General features: G+C 37.8%; 1 protein-coding gene across 1 annotated transcript in view; it reads left to right on the plus strand.

Annotated features, from left to right (window-relative positions):
* Positions 1 to 296: 296 nt before the first annotated feature.
* Positions 297 to 20055, plus strand: part of LOC309629010 (uncharacterized protein) — a gene marked incomplete at both ends in the record, with an annotated part of 35694 nt that continues 15935 nt past the window's right edge. The window contains 2 exons of the mRNA XM_082392582.1: positions 297 to 413; positions 4980 to 5105. Coding sequence (XP_082248708.1) covers positions 297 to 413; positions 4980 to 5105 — 243 coding nt within the window. The remainder of the gene's footprint in view (positions 414 to 4979; positions 5106 to 20055) is intronic.

Raw genomic sequence — 20055 nt, forward strand, 5'->3', positions numbered from 1 at the left:
CAGTTACTGGGCACATGATTCTACTGAGACAATTCTTCAGCAGAACAAATTAAAATGATGCTCTTTAAATAAAACTGGAGTATTCAAACTAACGAGCTCATTTTAAAGGAACTATTACTGACTGTCACCCGTGACCGGCATATAATGGTTGCTTGCATATTTGTTGTCTATGTCAGGGAATGAATGGTATGCTCTGCCAATTACTGGCAGTATATAAAGGTCCATGGGAAGTAGACGACACACACACTTCAGAAACATCCTCTTGCAACCCACCTGAATCCACTTCCCTTGACAACATGTGTTGCAACTACTACGGCAACTCTTGTGGCTATGGCCATGGATTTAGTCCCTATTACCGCTGTGGATATGGGACTCGCTATGGCTGTGGCTATGGCTCAAGATACGGCTGTGGATATGGCTCCCCTTATGGCTGTGTTTATGGACCAGGATATGGCTGTGGATATGACACTGGCCGCTGCTGCTACTGGCCAGTTTGCCACTGGAGATGTTATTCTCCTTGCTGCTAAAACGTCACCATCCAAACCTCGTGTGTTCCTGAAATGACACATCTAAAGATAATGAGATTCAAGGATCTATAACCCATGATTTCTATATCCAGGAAACTACATGCCTAACAGAGGCTTTGACCTCCAACTACCCATTTTTAGATTGACATCTTTGTGGCTGGAGGTTCCATGATAGCGTCTGCTTATTGTCTGAAAGTTAGCCTTTAACTTCCTTAATCTCTGATTCACTGTTATGACTGTGTTGATGATCCTAACATCCTCCAGTTGGGGAAATCACTCATTCTCAATAAAAAAGGTGCATTGTTTCTAACAAACCTTTGTGTACTTGCTTGTGAATTAGTCATTTTTTGAGATGTTATGGCCTCTGGTGCAAGTTGGGTAATATCTTGCCTGAACCTTGAGTTCTTCCTTGATATAATACAAGCATTTCTTCTTACATTTGCACCAGAAAAAATGTCTCCTCCTCCTATTTCTTGTTTCTCACATACTCAGGCGCTCATACACCCAGGCACAAATCTCACAGTATTTCACGACTGTGCTTTGCAGATCCCACTTTGTCTAGGTTGGAGCTGGAGGGGAAAGAGGAGGGGGAATGACACTTTATTCAGGATGTGAATGCAGAGTCCAAGGTAGAGAAGAGGTGCCCTGAGTGCTTAAAGGAATTGAAGAGATATTTTCCAGAATTAATGAGGAATTAGAATTAGACATAGGTATGGAAAACACGAGAATAAAGAACTAAGCAACAGATAAGTGAGAATAAACATATTCTCTTATATCACCTGCTTTTGATGGAACTGAAAATGTATTTGTTTTCATATATCGTGGTTGAGGAAATTGATTGCGGTCACTTAATTGACAAATAGTTTTGAGTAGTTTAGAAAGGGCCTCATCTTAGTGAAGACAAAGTAGGAAAATTATAGACAAGTTACTTGCTCTCACAGTGTTTATATTCTAGTACGTTAAGATAGAAAAACAGAGAGTAAAAAACAATTAAGCTGATTTCAAACTGACAGTTGGGAGGGGGGACTAACACCGGTTGATGGGAAAGAGAGTAAGGATCGAAGTATCAGAGGGATGGTTCAGGGAGGTATTTTGAAGTTGTGATGAGCTGATGCCAATGGCAAAGGAAGATTAGAAAGGGCAGTGGCAAGCGTAAAGTGGGAAAAGAAGTCCGTGAAGTTTTGGCAGAATATGATTTATTAGGCATGTATGAGTTCACTTATATATCCAGAAAAGAGTCTTCACGAACCCTTCCCATACTTTCAAAGTCATAAGTGTTGTGACTCCTTAGTTAAAGAACATCTGAGACACTCAGCTTTACAGAAGTGAGAAAATGGTGATAATATTTACAAGTATCCTCTAATTTATATGTGCCACACAAATGTTTGACTTCATATTCTTATCGGAGAAATATTGTTTGAGTGTAAGTTATGTGCCAGGCACTGTTCTCAGAGCTGATTATGCAGTGATGTACAGAATAGATATGGTTTCTCTTGTTTTGCATCCATATCCAGATGTTTGAATGGAAAGGTATTCGAAGTAATGCAGTAAAGGTAGAAGAATTTTCACTAACCCATGGGTATTGTGGAAGGAAAGTGTGTGTTGGCAGGGTATTGAAAAGTGGCGTGCGTATCACAGGTAATTTGTGAAGTAAAATTGATAGTTTTGAATTTAAAAGATGACAGAAAAGGAAAGAAACTGAAGAATAAGAAAAATTGGAGTGGAGGTGTATTTTCTTTATGTTTATTGTTGTGGATTAAACATAGCAGAGTGATCAGATTAGAGCAGTGACGAATATCAGAAAAAAATAGGTAGAAAGATTTCTCAGCTGAAAGAAAATGTTCCAATCATGAATGTTCTCAGAAAATGAAATCAGCAGCTTCGTGAAAATTCCTGTTGAAGCCACTCTATAGACTACTGGATCATAGCTCATTTTGTGTTGTTGAAATGTGGGATTCCAGTGGAAGGAATCACCTTCCAGAGTTTATACTCCCTTCCAACTTGGATTTCCTAATTGTTACTATAAAAAGTTACTTTCATTTTGATCAGAAAGGAAAGAGGAGAAATAACAGCTGATACCACAGACATACAAAACATCATAAGCAATACTATGAACAGTTATATGCCAACAAATTGGACAGCCTAGAAGAAACAGACAAATTTCTAGAAACATACAGAATGACTAGACTGAATCAAGAAGAAACAGAACATTTGAACAGATTGATCACTAGAAGTGAAGTCGAATCTGTAATTTGAAAAACTCCCAGCAAACAAAAGTCCAGGACCAGAGAGCTTCACAGGGGAATTCTATCAAACATAAAAAGAAGAACTTATACCAATCCTTCTCGAAATGTTCCAGAAAACTGAAGATGAGCAAACACTCCCAAATTCATTCGACAAGGCCACCATTACCCTGATACCAAAGCCAGACAAAGAGATTATAGATAAAAGAAAATTATAGTCCAATATCTTCGATGAACAATAGATGCAAAAGTCCTCACCAAAATATTAGCAAACCAAATCCAATAATACACAAAAGGATCATACGCCATGATCAAGTTGGATTTATTCCAGGGGCACAAGGATGGATTAGCATGTGCAAATCAATCAATGTGATACACCCCATCAACAAAAAGAAAGACCAAAATCACATGATCACATCAATAGATGCAGATAAAGCATTGGAAAAAATTCAACTTCGATTCATGATAAAAATCCTTGCCAAAGTGGGTGTAGAGGGAAAATACATTAACATAATAAAGGCCATTTACGACAAACCAACAGCCAACACAATACTCAATGGTGAAAAGGTGAAAGCCTTCCTCCTCAATTCAGGAAGGAGACAAGGATGATGACTGTTTCCCCTTCTGCTTAAATTGGAAGTTCTAGCCGCAGCAGTGGTAAGAAAAAGAAATTAAGTGTATGCAGATTGGAACGGAAGAGTTAACACCGTAACTATTTGCCGATGATATGGTACTTCATATAGAGAACTCTACAGTCTCCACCCAAAAACCATTAGAACCAATAAACAAATACAAGATTAACATACAGAAATCTGTTGTGTTTCTATACACTAATGAGGAAATGTTAAAAAGAGAAAGTAAAACAAATCCCATTTAAAACTGCATCAAAAATTACCTAGGAAGAAACTTCAACAAGGAGGTGAAACACCTATGCTCTGAAAACTATAAAATTTGATGAAGGAAATTGAAATTGATATAAAGAAAAGGAAATATATCCTTTGTCCCTAGATTTGAGGAACTAATGTTATAAAAATGACCATCCCTCCCAATGAAATCTACAGATTTAATGCAATCCCTATGAAAATACCTGTGACATTTTTCACAGAACTAGAACAAATATTTTTAAAATTCACAGAACTAAGACGCATAATCCTTATACAACCCTAAAATTCATAGAACAACTATTTCTAAAACTAGGACAACAAAAGACCCCCAGTTTTCAAAGGGCTCTTCATAATAAAGGACAAAGCTAGAGGTTCAACCCTACCAGACTTCAGACTATACTACAGGGTGGTATTTGCTCCAAAACAGACACATAGGTCCGTGGAACAGAAGACAGAGCCCAGAAATAATCCCGCACACTTATGATCAATTAATCTGTGACAAAAGAGGCAGGAATATACCAAGAGAAAAGACCGTCTCTTCAACAAGTGGTGCTGGGAAAACTGGACAGCCATATGTATAACAGTGAGAGTAGAACATTCCCTCACACCATATACAAAAACAAACTCAAAATGGGCTGAAGACTTAAATGGAAGACCTGAAAATATAAAACTCTTAGAAGAAAACATAGGCAGAACACTCTTTGACAGAAATTGTAGCATTACTTTTTTGGATCTGTATCCCAAGGCCAAAGAAATAAAAGCAAAAATAAACAAATGGGACATAATTACACTTAAAAGGTTTTGCACAGCAAAGGAAGCAGTTGAGAAGATAGAAAGACAACCTATGAAATGTGAGAAGATATTTGCAAATGATGTGACTGACTCGGTGTTAATGTCCAAATTATACAAACACCTCATACAACTCAAAGGCAAAAAAAACAAACAACCCAACCAAAAAATCAGTTACTGGGCACATGATTCTACTGAGACAATTCTTCAGCAGAACAAATTAAAATGATGCTCTTTAAATAAAACTGGAGTATTCAAACTAACGAGCTCATTTTAAAGGAACTATTACTGACTGTCACCCGTGACCGGCATATAATGGTTGCTTGCATATTTGTTGTCTATGTCAGGGAATGAATGGTATGCTCTGCCAATTACTGGCAGTATATAAAGGTCCATGGGAAGTAGACGACACACACACTTCAGAAACATCCTCTTGCAACCCACCTGAATCCACTTCCCTTGACAACATGTGTTGCAACTACTACGGCAACTCTTGTGGCTATGGCCATGGATTTAGTCCCTATTACCGCTGTGGATATGGGACTCGCTATGGCTGTGGCTATGGCTCAAGATACGGCTGTGGATATGGCTCCCCTTATGGCTGTGTTTATGGACCAGGATATGGCTGTGGATATGACACTGGCCGCTGCTGCTACTGGCCAGTTTGCCACTGGAGATGTTATTCTCCTTGCTGCTAAAACGTCACCATCCAAACCTCGTGTGTTCCTGAAATGACACATCTAAAGATAATGAGATTCAAGGATCTATAACCCATGATTTCTATATCCAGGAAACTACATGCCTAACAGAGGCTTTGACCTCCAACTACCCATTTTTAGATTGACATCTTTGTGGCTGGAGGTTCCATGATAGCGTCTGCTTATTGTCTGAAAGTTAGCCTTTAACTTCCTTAATCTCTGATTCACTGTTATGACTGTGTTGATGATCCTAACATCCTCCAGTTGGGGAAATCACTCATTCTCAATAAAAAAGGTGCATTGTTTCTAACAAACCTTTGTGTACTTGCTTGTGAATTAGTCATTTTTTGAGATGTTATGGCCTCTGGTGCAAGTTGGGTAATATCTTGCCTGAACCTTGAGTTCTTCCTTGATATAATACAAGCATTTCTTCTTACATTTGCACCAGAAAAAATGTCTCCTCCTCCTATTTCTTGTTTCTCACATACTCAGGCGCTCATACACCCAGGCACAAATCTCACAGTATTTCACGACTGTGCTTTGCAGATCCCACTTTGTCTAGGTTGGAGCTGGAGGGGAAAGAGGAGGGGGAATGACACTTTATTCAGGATGTGAATGCAGAGTCCAAGGTAGAGAAGAGGTGCCCTGAGTGCTTAAAGGAATTGAAGAGATATTTTCCAGAATTAATGAGGAATTAGAATTAGACATAGGTATGGAAAACACGAGAATAAAGAACTAAGCAACAGATAAGTGAGAATAAACATATTCTCTTATATCACCTGCTTTTGATGGAACTGAAAATGTATTTGTTTTCATATATCGTGGTTGAGGAAATTGATTGCGGTCACTTAATTGACAAATAGTTTTGAGTAGTTTAGAAAGGGCCTCATCTTAGTGAAGACAAAGTAGGAAAATTATAGACAAGTTACTTGCTCTCACAGTGTTTATATTCTAGTACGTTAAGATAGAAAAACAGAGAGTAAAAAACAATTAAGCTGATTTCAAACTGACAGTTGGGAGGGGGGACTAACACCGGTTGATGGGAAAGAGAGTAAGGATCGAAGTATCAGAGGGATGGTTCAGGGAGGTATTTTGAAGTTGTGATGAGCTGATGCCAATGGCAAAGGAAGATTAGAAAGGGCAGTGGCAAGCGTAAAGTGGGAAAAGAAGTCCGTGAAGTTTTGGCAGAATATGATTTATTAGGCATGTATGAGTTCACTTATATATCCAGAAAAGAGTCTTCACGAACCCTTCCCATACTTTCAAAGTCATAAGTGTTGTGACTCCTTAGTTAAAGAACATCTGAGACACTCAGCTTTACAGAAGTGAGAAAATGGTGATAATATTTACAAGTATCCTCTAATTTATATGTGCCACACAAATGTTTGACTTCATATTCTTATCGGAGAAATATTGTTTGAGTGTAAGTTATGTGCCAGGCACTGTTCTCAGAGCTGATTATGCAGTGATGTACAGAATAGATATGGTTTCTCTTGTTTTGCATCCATATCCAGATGTTTGAATGGAAAGGTATTCGAAGTAATGCAGTAAAGGTAGAAGAATTTTCACTAACCCATGGGTATTGTGGAAGGAAAGTGTGTGTTGGCAGGGTATTGAAAAGTGGCGTGCGTATCACAGGTAATTTGTGAAGTAAAATTGATAGTTTTGAATTTAAAAGATGACAGAAAAGGAAAGAAACTGAAGAATAAGAAAAATTGGAGTGGAGGTGTATTTTCTTTATGTTTATTGTTGTGGATTAAACATAGCAGAGTGATCAGATTAGAGCAGTGACGAATATCAGAAAAAAATAGGTAGAAAGATTTCTCAGCTGAAAGAAAATGTTCCAATCATGAATGTTCTCAGAAAATGAAATCAGCAGCTTCGTGAAAATTCCTGTTGAAGCCACTCTATAGACTACTGGATCATAGCTCATTTTGTGTTGTTGAAATGTGGGATTCCAGTGGAAGGAATCACCTTCCAGAGTTTATACTCCCTTCCAACTTGGATTTCCTAATTGTTACTATAAAAAGTTACTTTCATTTTGATCAGAAAGGAAAGAGGAGAAATAACAGCTGATACCACAGACATACAAAACATCATAAGCAATACTATGAACAGTTATATGCCAACAAATTGGACAGCCTAGAAGAAACAGACAAATTTCTAGAAACATACAGAATGACTAGACTGAATCAAGAAGAAACAGAACATTTGAACAGATTGATCACTAGAAGTGAAGTCGAATCTGTAATTTGAAAAACTCCCAGCAAACAAAAGTCCAGGACCAGAGAGCTTCACAGGGGAATTCTATCAAACATAAAAAGAAGAACTTATACCAATCCTTCTCGAAATGTTCCAGAAAACTGAAGATGAGCAAACACTCCCAAATTCATTCGACAAGGCCACCATTACCCTGATACCAAAGCCAGACAAAGAGATTATAGATAAAAGAAAATTATAGTCCAATATCTTCGATGAACAATAGATGCAAAAGTCCTCACCAAAATATCAGCAAACCAAATCCAATAATACACAAAAGGATCATACGCCATGATCAAGTTGGATTTATTCCAGGGGCACAAGGATGGATTAGCATGTGCAAATCAATCAATGTGATACACCCCATCAACAAAAAGAAAGACCAAAATCACATGATCACATCAATAGATGCAGATAAAGCATTGGAAAAAATTCAACTTCGATTCATGATAAAAATCCTTGCCAAAGTGGGTGTAGAGGGAAAATACATTAACATAATAAAGGCCATTTACGACAAACCAACAGCCAACACAATACTCAATGGTGAAAAGGTGAAAGCCTTCCTCCTCAATTCAGGAAGGAGACAAGGATGATGACTGTTTCCCCTTCTGCTTAAATTGGAAGTTCTAGCCGCAGCAGTGGTAAGAAAAAGAAATTAAGTGTATGCAGATTGGAACGGAAGAGTTAACACCGTAACTATTTGCCGATGATATGGTACTTCATATAGAGAACTCTACAGTCTCCACCCAAAAACCATTAGAACCAATAAACAAATACAAGATTAACATACAGAAATCTGTTGTGTTTCTATACACTAATGAGGAAATGTTAAAAAGAGAAAGTAAAACAAATCCCATTTAAAACTGCATCAAAAATTACCTAGGAAGAAACTTCAACAAGGAGGTGAAACACCTATGCTCTGAAAACTATAAAATTTGATGAAGGAAATTGAAATTGATATAAAGAAAAGGAAATATATCCTTTGTCCCTAGATTTGAGGAACTAATGTTATAAAAATGACCATCCCTCCCAATGAAATCTACAGATTTAATGCAATCCCTATGAAAATACCTGTGACATTTTTCACAGAACTAGAACAAATATTTTTAAAATTCACAGAACTAAGACGCATAATCCTTATACAACCCTAAAATTCATAGAACAACTATTTCTAAAACTAGGACAACAAAAGACCCCCAGTTTTCAAAGGGCTCTTCATAATAAAGGACAAAGCTAGAGGTTCAACCCTACCAGACTTCAGACTATACTACAGGGTGGTATTTGCTCCAAAACAGACACATAGGTCCGTGGAACAGAAGACAGAGCCCAGAAATAATCCCGCACACTTATGATCAATTAATCTGTGACAAAAGAGGCAGGAATATACCAAGAGAAAAGACCGTCTCTTCAACAAGTGGTGCTGGGAAAACTGGACAGCCATATGTATAACAGTGAGAGTAGAACATTCCCTCACACCATATACAAAAACAAACTCAAAATGGGCTGAAGACTTAAATGGAAGACCTGAAAATATAAAACTCTTAGAAGAAAACATAGGCAGAACACTCTTTGACAGAAATTGTAGCATTACTTTTTTGGATCTGTATCCCAAGGCCAAAGAAATAAAAGCAAAAATAAACAAATGGGACATAATTACACTTAAAAGGTTTTGCACAGCAAAGGAAGCAGTTGAGAAGATAGAAAGACAACCTATGAAATGTGAGAAGATATTTGCAAATGATGTGACTGACTCGGTGTTAATGTCCAAATTATACAAACATCTCATACAACTCAAAGGCAAAAAAAACAAACAACCCAACCAAAAAATCAGTTACTGGGCACATGATTCTACTGAGACAATTCTTCAGCAGAACAAATTAAAATGATGCTCTTTAAATAAAACTGGAGTATTCAAACTAACGAGCTCATTTTAAAGGAACTATTACTGACTGTCACCCGTGACCGGCATATAATGGTTGCTTGCATATTTGTTGTCTATGTCAGGGAATGAATGGTATGCTCTGCCAATTACTGGCAGTATATAAAGGTCCATGGGAAGTAGACGACACACACACTTCAGAAACATCCTCTTGCAACCCACCTGAATCCACTTCCCTTGACAACATGTGTTGCAACTACTACGGCAACTCTTGTGGCTATGGCCATGGATTTAGTCCCTATTACCGCTGTGGATATGGGGCTCGCTATGGCTGTGGCTATGGCTCAAGATACGGCTGTGGATATGGCTCCCCTTATGGCTGTGTTTATGGACCAGGATATGGCTGTGGATATGACACTGGCCGCTGCTGCTACTGGCCAGTTTGCCACTGGAGATGTTATTCTTCTTGCTGCTAAAACGTCACCATCCAAACCTCGTGTGTTCCTGAAATGACACATCTAAAGATAATGAGATTCAAGGATCTATAACCCATGATTTCTATATCCAGGAAACTACATGCCTAACAGAGGCTTTGACCTCCAACTACCCATTTTTAGATTGACATCTTTGTGGCTGGAGGTTCCATGATAGCGTCTGCTTATTGTCTGAAAGTTAGCCTTTAACTTCCTTAATCTCTGATTCACTGTTATGACTGTGTTGATGATCCTAACATCCTCCAGTTGGGGAAATCACTCATTCTCAATAAAAAAGGTGCATTGTTTCTAACAAACCTTTGTGTACTTGCTTGTGAATTAGTCATTTTTTGAGATGTTATGGCCTCTGGTGCAAGTTGGGTAATATCTTGCCTGAACCTTGAGTTCTTCCTTGATATAATACAAGCATTTCTTCTTACATTTGCACCAGAAAAAATGTCTCCTCCTCCTATTTCTTGTTTCTCACATACTCAGGCGCTCATACACCCAGGCACAAATCTCACAGTATTTCACGACTGTGCTTTGCAGATCCCACTTTGTCTAGGTTGGAGCTGGAGGGGAAAGAGGAGGGGGAATGACACTTTATTCAGGATGTGAATGCAGAGTCCAAGGTAGAGAAGAGGTGCCCTGAGTGCTTAAAGGAATTGAAGAGATATTTTCCAGAATTAATGAGGAATTAGAATTAGACATAGGTATGGAAAACACGAGAATAAAGAACTAAGCAACAGATAAGTGAGAATAAACATATTCTCTTATATCACCTGCTTTTGATGGAACTGAAAATGTATTTGTTTTCATATATCGTGGTTGAGGAAATTGATTGCGGTCACTTAATTGACAAATAGTTTTGAGTAGTTTAGAAAGGGCCTCATCTTAGTGAAGACAAAGTAGGAAAATTATAGACAAGTTACTTGCTCTCACAGTGTTTATATTCTAGTACGTTAAGATAGAAAAACAGAGAGTAAAAAACAATTAAGCTGATTTCAAACTGACAGTTGGGAGGGGGGACTAACACCGGTTGATGGGAAAGAGAGTAAGGATCGAAGTATCAGAGGGATGGTTCAGGGAGGTATTTTGAAGTTGTGATGAGCTGATGCCAATGGCAAAGGAAGATTAGAAAGGGCAGTGGCAAGCGTAAAGTGGGAAAAGAAGTCCGTGAAGTTTTGGCAGAATATGATTTATTAGGCATGTATGAGTTCACTTATATATCCAGAAAAGAGTCTTCACGAACCCTTCCCATACTTTCAAAGTCATAAGTGTTGTGACTCCTTAGTTAAAGAACATCTGAGACACTCAGCTTTACAGAAGTGAGAAAATGGTGATAATATTTACAAGTATCCTCTAATTTATATGTGCCACACAAATGTTTGACTTCATATTCTTATCGGAGAAATATTGTTTGAGTGTAAGTTATGTGCCAGGCACTGTTCTCAGAGCTGATTATGCAGTGATGTACAGAATAGATATGGTTTCTCTTGTTTTGCATCCATATCCAGATGTTTGAATGGAAAGGTATTCGAAGTAATGCAGTAAAGGTAGAAGAATTTTCACTAACCCATGGGTATTGTGGAAAGAAAGTGTGTGTTGGCAGGGTATTGAAAAGTGGCGTGCGTATCACAGGTAATTTGTGAAGTAAAATTGATAGTTTTGAATTTAAAAGATGACAGAAAAGGAAAGAAACTGAAGAATAAGAAAAATTGGAGTGGAGGTATATTTTCTTTACATTTATTGTTGTGGATTAAACATAGCAGAGTGATCAGATTAGAGCAGTGACGAATATCAGAAAAAAATAGGTAGAAAGATTTCTCAGCTGAAAGAAAATGTTCCAATCATGAATGTTCTCAGAAAATGAAATCAGCAGCTTCGTGAAAATTCCTGTTGAAGCCACTCTATAGACTACTGGATCATAGCTCATTTTGTGTTGTTGAAATGTGGGATTCCAGTGGAAGGAATCACCTTCCAGAGTTTATACTCCCTTCCAACTTGGATTTCCTAATTGTTACTATAAAAAGTTACTTTCATTTTGATCAGAAAGGAAAGAGGAGAAATAACAGCTGATACCACAGACATACAAAACATCATAAGCAATACTATGAACAGTTATATGCCAACAAATTGGACAGCCTAGAAGAAACAGACAAATTTCTAGAAACATACAGAATGACTAGACTGAATCAAGAAGAAACAGAACATTTGAACAGATTGATCACTAGAAGTGAAGTCGAATCTGTAATTTGAAAAACTCCCAGCAAACAAAAGTCCAGGACCAGAGAGCTTCACAGGGGAATTCTATCAAACATAAAAAGAAGAACTTATACCAATCCTTCTCGAAATGTTCCAGAAAACTGAAGATGAGCAAACACTCCCAAATTCATTCGACAAGGCCACCATTACCCTGATACCAAAGCCAGACAAAGAGATTATAGATAAAAGAAAATTATAGTCCAATATCTTCGATGAACAATAGATGCAAAAGTCCTCACCAAAATATCAGCAAACCAAATCCAATAATACACAAAAGGATCATACGCCATGATCAAGTTGGATTTATTCCAGGGGCACAAGGATGGATTAGCATGTGCAAATCAATCAATGTGATACACCCCATCAACAAAAAGAAAGACCAAAATCACATGATCACATCAATAGATGCAGATAAAGCATTGGAAAAAATTCAACTTCGATTCATGATAAAAATCCTTGCCAAAGTGGGTGTAGAGGGAAAATACATTAACATAATAAAGGCCATTTACGACAAACCAACAGCCAACACAATACTCAATGGTGAAAAGGTGAAAGCCTTCCTCCTCAATTCAGGAAGGAGACAAGGATGATGACTGTTTCCCCTTCTGCTTAAATTGGAAGTTCTAGCCGCAGCAGTGGTAAGAAAAAGAAATTAAGTGTATGCAGATTGGAACGGAAGAGTTAACACCGTAACTATTTGCCGATGATATGGTACTTCATATAGAGAACTCTACAGTCTCCACCCAAAAACCATTAGAACCAATAAACAAATACAAGATTAACATACAGAAATCTGTTGTGTTTCTATACACTAATGAGGAAATGTTAAAAAGAGAAAGTAAAACAAATCCCATTTAAAACTGCATCAAAAATTACCTAGGAAGAAACTTCAACAAGGAGGTGAAACACCTATGCTCTGAAAACTATAAAATTTGATGAAGGAAATTGAAATTGATATAAAGAAAAGGAAATATATCCTTTGTCCCTAGATTTGAGGAACTAATGTTATAAAAATGACCATCCCTCCCAATGAAATCTACAGATTTAATGCAATCCCTATGAAAATACCTGTGACATTTTTCACAGAACTAGAACAAATATTTTTAAAATTCACAGAACTAAGACGCATAATCCTTATACAACCCTAAAATTCATAGAACAACTATTTCTAAAACTAGGACAACAAAAGACCCCCAGTTTTCAAAGGGCTCTTCATAATAAAGGACAAAGCTAGAGGTTCAACCCTACCAGACTTCAGACTATACTACAGGGTGGTATTTGCTCCAAAACAGACACATAGGTCCGTGGAACAGAAGACAGAGCCCAGAAATAATCCCGCACACTTATGATCAATTAATCTGTGACAAAAGAGGCAGGAATATACCAAGAGAAAAGACCGTCTCTTCAACAAGTGGTGCTGGGAAAACTGGACGGCCATATGTATAACAGTGAGAGTAGAACATTCCCTCACACCATATACAAAAACAAACTCAAAATGGGCTGAAGACTTAAATGGAAGACCTGAAAATATAAAACTCTTAGAAGAAAACATAGGCAGAACACTCTTTGACAGAAATTGTAGCATTACTTTTTTGGATCTGTATCCCAAGGCCAAAGAAATAAAAGCAAAAATAAACAAATGGGACATAATTACACTTAAAAGGTTTTGCACAGCAAAGGAAGCAGTTGAGAAGATAGAAAGACAACCTATGAAATGTGAGAAGATATTTGCAAATGATGTGACTGACTCGGTGTTAATGTCCAAATTATACAAACACCTCATACAACTCAAAGGCAAAAAAAACAAACAACCCAACCAAAAAATCAGTTACTGGGCACATGATTCTACTGAGACAATTCTTCAGCAGAACAAATTAAAATGATGCTCTTTAAATAAAACTGGAGTATTCAAACTAACGAGCTCATTTTAAAGGAACTATTACTGACTGTCACCCGTGACCGGCATATAATGGTTGCTTGCATATTTGTTGTCTATGTCAGGGAATGAATGGTATGCTCTGCCAATTACTGGCAGTATATAAAGGTCCATGGGAAGTAGACGACACACACACTTCAGAAACATCCTCTTGCAACCCACCTGAATCCACTTCCCTTGACAACATGTGTTGCAACTACTACGGCAACTCTTGTGGCTATGGCCATGGATTTAGTCCCTATTACCGCTGTGGATATGGGACTCGCTATGGCTGTGGCTATGGCTCAAGATACGGCTGTGGATATGGCTCCCCTTATGGCTGTGTTTATGGACCAGGATATGGCTGTGGATATGACACTGGCCGCTGCTGCTACTGGCCAGTTTGCCACTGGAGATGTTATTCTTCTTGCTGCTAAAACGTCACCATCCAAACCTCGTGTGTTCCTGAAATGACACATCTAAAGATAATGAGATTCAAGGATCTATAACCCATGATTTCTATATCCAGGAAACTACATGCCTAACAGAGGCTTTGACCTCCAACTACCCATTTTTAGATTGACATCTTTGTGGCTGGAGGTTCCATGATAGCGTCTGCTTATTGTCTGAAAGTTAGCCTTTAACTTCCTTAATCTCTGATTCACTGTTATGACTGTGTTGATGATCCTAACATCCTCCAGTTGGGGAAATCACTCATTCTCAATAAAAAAGGTGCATTGTTTCTAACAAACCTTTGTGTACTTGCTTGTGAATTAGTCATTTTTTGAGATGTTATGGCCTCTGGTGCAAGTTGGGTAATATCTTGCCTGAACCTTGAGTTCTTCCTTGATATAATACAAGCATTTCTTCTTACATTTGCACCAGAAAAAATGTCTCCTCCTCCTATTTCTTGTTTCTCACATACTCAGGCGCTCATACACCCAGGCACAAATCTCACAGTATTTCACGACTGTGCTTTGCAGATCCCACTTTGTCTAGGTTGGAGCTGGAGGGGAAAGAGGAGGGGGAATGACACTTTATTCAGGATGTGAATGCAGAGTCCAAGGTAGAGAAGAGGTGCCCTGAGTGCTTAAAGGAATTGAAGAGATATTTTCCAGAATTAATGAGGAATTAGAATTAGACATAGGTATGGAAAACACGAGAATAAAGAACTAAGCAACAGATAAGTGAGAATAAACATATTCTCTTATATCACCTGCTTTTGATGGAACTGAAAATGTATTTGTTTTCATATATCGTGGTTGAGGAAATTGATTGCGGTCACTTAATTGACAAATAGTTTTGAGTAGTTTAGAAAGGGCCTCATCTTAGTGAAGACAAAGTAGGAAAATTATAGACAAGTTACTTGCTCTCACAGTGTTTATATTCTAGTACGTTAAGATAGAAAAACAGAGAGTAAAAAACAATTAAGCTGATTTCAAACTGACAGTTGGGAGGGGGGACTAACACCGGTTGATGGGAAAGAGAGTAAGGATCGAAGTATCAGAGGGATGGTTCAGGGAGGTATTTTGAAGTTGTGATGAGCTGATGCCAATGGCAAAGGAAGATTAGAAAGGGCAGTGGCAAGCGTAAAGTGGGAAAAGAAGTCCGTGAAGTTTTGGCAGAATATGATTTATTAGGCATGTATGAGTTCACTTATATATCCAGAAAAGAGTCTTCACGAACCCTTCCCATACTTTCAAAGTCATAAGTGTTGTGACTCCTTAGTTAAAGAACATCTGAGACACTCAGCTTTACAGAAGTGAGAAAATGGTGATAATATTTACAAGTATCCTCTAATTTATATGTGCCACACAAATGTTTGACTTCATATTCTTATCGGAGAAATATTGTTTGAGTGTAAGTTATGTGCCAGGCACTGTTCTCAGAGCTGATTATGCAGTGATGTACAGAATAGATATGGTTTCTCTTGTTTTGCATCCATATCCAGATGTTTGAATGGAAAGGTATTCGAAGTAATGCAGTAAAGGTAGAAGAATTTTCACTAACCCATGGGTATTGTGGAAGGAAAGTGTGTGTTGGCAGGGTATTGAAAAGTGGCGTGCGTATCACAGGTAATTTGTGAAGTAAAATTGATAGTTTTGAATTTAAAAGATGACAGAAAAGGAAAGAAACTGAAGAATAAGAAAAATTGGAGTGGAGGTGTATTTTCTTTATGTTTATTGTTGTGGATTAAACATAGCAGAGTGATCAGATTAGAGCAGTGACGAATATCAGAAAAAAATAGGTAGAAAGATTTCTCAGCTGAAAGAAAATGTTCCAATCATGAATGTTCTCAGAAAATGAAATCAGCAGCTTCGTGAAAATTCCTGTTGAAGCCACTCTATAGACTACTGGATCATAGCTCATTTTGTGTTGTTGAAATGTGGGATTCCAGTGGAAGGAATCACCTTCCAGAGTTTATACTCCCTTCCAACTTGGATTTCCTAATTGTTACTATAAAAAGTTACTTTCATTTTGATCAGAAAGGAAAGAGGAGAAATAACAGCTGATACCACAGACATACAAAACATCATAAGCAATACTATGAACAGTTATATGCCAACAAATTGGACAGCCTAGAAGAAACAGACAAATTTCTAGAAACATACAGAATGACTAGACTGAATCAAGAAGAAACAGAACATTTGAACAGATTGATCACTAGAAGTGAAGTCGAATCTGTAATTTGAAAAACTCCCAGCAAACAAAAGTCCAGGACCAGAGAGCTTCACAGGGGAATTCTATCAAACATAAAAAGAAGAACTTATACCAATCCTTCTCGAAATGTTCCAGAAAACTGAAGATGAGCAAACACTCCCAAATTCATTCGACAAGGCCACCATTACCCTGATACCAAAGCCAGACAAAGAGATTATAGATAAAAGAAAATTATAGTCCAATATCTTCGATGAACAATAGATGCAAAAGTCCTCACCAAAATATTAGCAAACCAAATCCAATAATACACAAAAGGATCATACGCCATGATCAAGTTGGATTTATTCCAGGGGCACAAGGATGGATTAGCATGTGCAAATCAATCAATGTGATACACCCCATCAACAAAAAGAAAGACCAAAATCACATGATCACATCAATAGATGCAGATAAAGCATTGGAAAAAATTCAACTTCGATTCATGATAAAAATCCTTGCCAAAGTGGGTGTAGAGGGAAAATACATTAACATAATAAAGGCCATTTACGACAAACCAACAGCCAACACAATACTCAATGGTGAAAAGGTGAAAGCCTTCCTCCTCAATTCAGGAAGGAGACAAGGATGATGACTGTTTCCCCTTCTGCTTAAATTGGAAGTTCTAGCCGCAGCAGTGGTAAGAAAAAGAAATTAAGTGTATGCAGATTGGAACGGAAGAGTTAACACCGTAACTATTTGCCGATGATATGGTACTTCATATAGAGAACTCTACAGTCTCCACCCAAAAACCATTAGAACCAATAAACAAATACAAGATTAACATACAGAAATCTGTTGTGTTTCTATACACTAATGAGGAAATGTTAAAAAGAGAAAGTAAAACAAATCCCATTTAAAACTGCATCAAAAATTACCTAGGAAGAAACTTCAACAAGGAGGTGAAACACCTATGCTCTGAAAACTATAAAATTTGATGAAGGAAATTGAAATTGATATAAAGAAAAGGAAATATATCCTTTGTCCCTAGATTTGAGGAACTAATGTTATAAAAATGACCATCCCTCCCAATGAAATCTACAGATTTAATGCAATCCCTATCAAAATACCTGTGACATTTTTCACAGAACTAGAACAAATATTTTTAAAATTCACAGAACTAAGACGCATAATCCTTATACAACCCTAAAATTCATAGAACAACTATTTCTAAAACTAGGACAACAAAAGACCCCCAGTTTTCAAAGGGCTCTTCATAATAAAGGACAAAGCTAGAGGTTCAACCCTACCAGACTTCAGACTATACTACAGGGTGGTATTTGCTCCAAAACAGACACATAGGTCCGTGGAACAGAAGACAGAGCCCAGAAATAATCCCGCACACTTATGATCAATTAATCTGTGACAAAAGAGGCAGGAATATACCAAGAGAAAAGACCGTCTCTTCAACAAGTGGTGCTGGGAAAACTGGACGGCCATATGTATAACAGTGAGAGTAGAACATTCCCTCACACCATATACAAAAACAAACTCAAAATGGGCTGAAGACTTAAATGGAAGACCTGAAAATATAAAACTCTTAGAAGAAAACATAGGCAGAACACTCTTTGACAGAAATTGTAGCATTACTTTTTTGGATCTGTATCCCAAGGCCAAAGAAATAAAAGCAAAAATAAACAAATGGGACATAATTACACTTAAAAGGTTTTGCACAGCAAAGGAAGCAGTTGAGAAGATAGAAAGACAACCTATGAAATGTGAGAAGATATTTGCAAATGATGTGACTGACTCGGTGTTAATGTCCAAATTATACAAACACCTCATACAACTCAAAGGCAAAAAAAACAAACAACCCAACCAAAAAATCAGTTACTGGGCACATGATTCTACTGAGACAATTCTTCAGCAGAACAAATTAAAATGATGCTCTTTAAATAAAACTGGAGTATTCAAACTAACGAGCTCATTTTAAAGGAACTATTACTGACTGTCACCCGTGACCGGCATATAATGGTTGCTTGCATATTTGTTGTCTATGTCAGGGAATGAATGGTATGCTCTGCCAATTACTGGCAGTATATAAAGGTCCATGGGAAGTAGACGACACACACACTTCAGAAACATCCTCTTGCAACCCACCTGAATCCACTTCCCTTGACAACATGTGTTGCAACTACTACGGCAACTCTTGTGGCTATGGCCATGGATTTAGTCCCTATTACCGCTGTGGATATGGGACTCGCTATGGCTGTGGCTATGGCTCAAGATACGGCTGTGGATATGGCTCCCCTTATGGCTGTGTTTATGGACCAGGATATGGCTGTGGATATGACACTGGCCGCTGCTGCTACTGGCCAGTTTGCCACTGGAGATGTTATTCTTCTTGCTGCTAAAACGTCACCATCCAAACCTCGTGTGTTCCTGAAATGACACATCTAAAGATAATGAGATTCAAGGATCTATAACCCATGATTTCTATATCCAGGAAACTACATGCCTAACAGAGGCTTTGACCTCCAACTACCCATTTTTAGATTGACATCTTTGTGGCTGGAGGTTCCATGATAGCGTCTGCTTATTGTCTGAAAGTTAGCCTTTAACTTCCTTAATCTCTGATTCACTGTTATGACTGTGTTGATGATCCTAACATCCTCCAGTTGGGGAAATCACTCATTCTCAATAAAAAAGGTGCATTGTTTCTAACAAACCTTTGTGTACTTGCTTGTGAATTAGTCATTTTTTGAGATGTTATGGCCTCTGGTGCAAGTTGGGTAATATCTTGCCTGAACCTTGAGTTCTTCCTTGATATAATACAAGCATTTCTTCTTACATTTGCACCAGAAAAAATGTCTCCTCCTCCTATTTCTTGTTTCTCACATACTCAGGCGCTCATACACCCAGGCACAAATCTCACAGTATTTCACGACTGTGCTTTGCAGATCCCACTTTGTCTAGGTTGGAGCTGGAGGGGAAAGAGGAGGGGGAATGACACTTTATTCAGGATGTGAATGCAGAGTCCAAGGTAGAGAAGAGGTGCCCTGAGTGCTTAAAGGAATTGAAGAGATATTTTCCAGAATTAATGAGGAATTAGAATTAGACATAGGTATGGAAAACACGAGAATAAAGAACTAAGCAACAGATAAGTGAGAATAAACATATTCTCTTATATCACCTGCTTTTGATGGAACTGAAAATGTATTTGTTTTCATATATCGTGGTTGAGGAAATTGATTGCGGTCACTTAATTGACAAATAGTTTTGAGTAGTTTAGAAAGGGCCTCATCTTAGTGAAGACAAAGTAGGAAAATTATAGACAAGTTACTTGCTCTCACAGTGTTTATATTCTAGTACGTTAAGATAGAAAAACAGAGAGTAAAAAACAATTAAGCTGATTTCAAACTGACAGTTGGGAGGGGGGACTAACACCGGTTGATGGGAAAGAGAGTAAGGATCGAAGTATCAGAG

The sequence above is a fragment of the Balaenoptera borealis genome (genome assembly GCF_965194805.1).
Source record: "Balaenoptera borealis genome assembly, chromosome: 5".
NCBI lineage: Eukaryota > Metazoa > Chordata > Mammalia > Artiodactyla > Balaenopteridae > Balaenoptera > Balaenoptera borealis.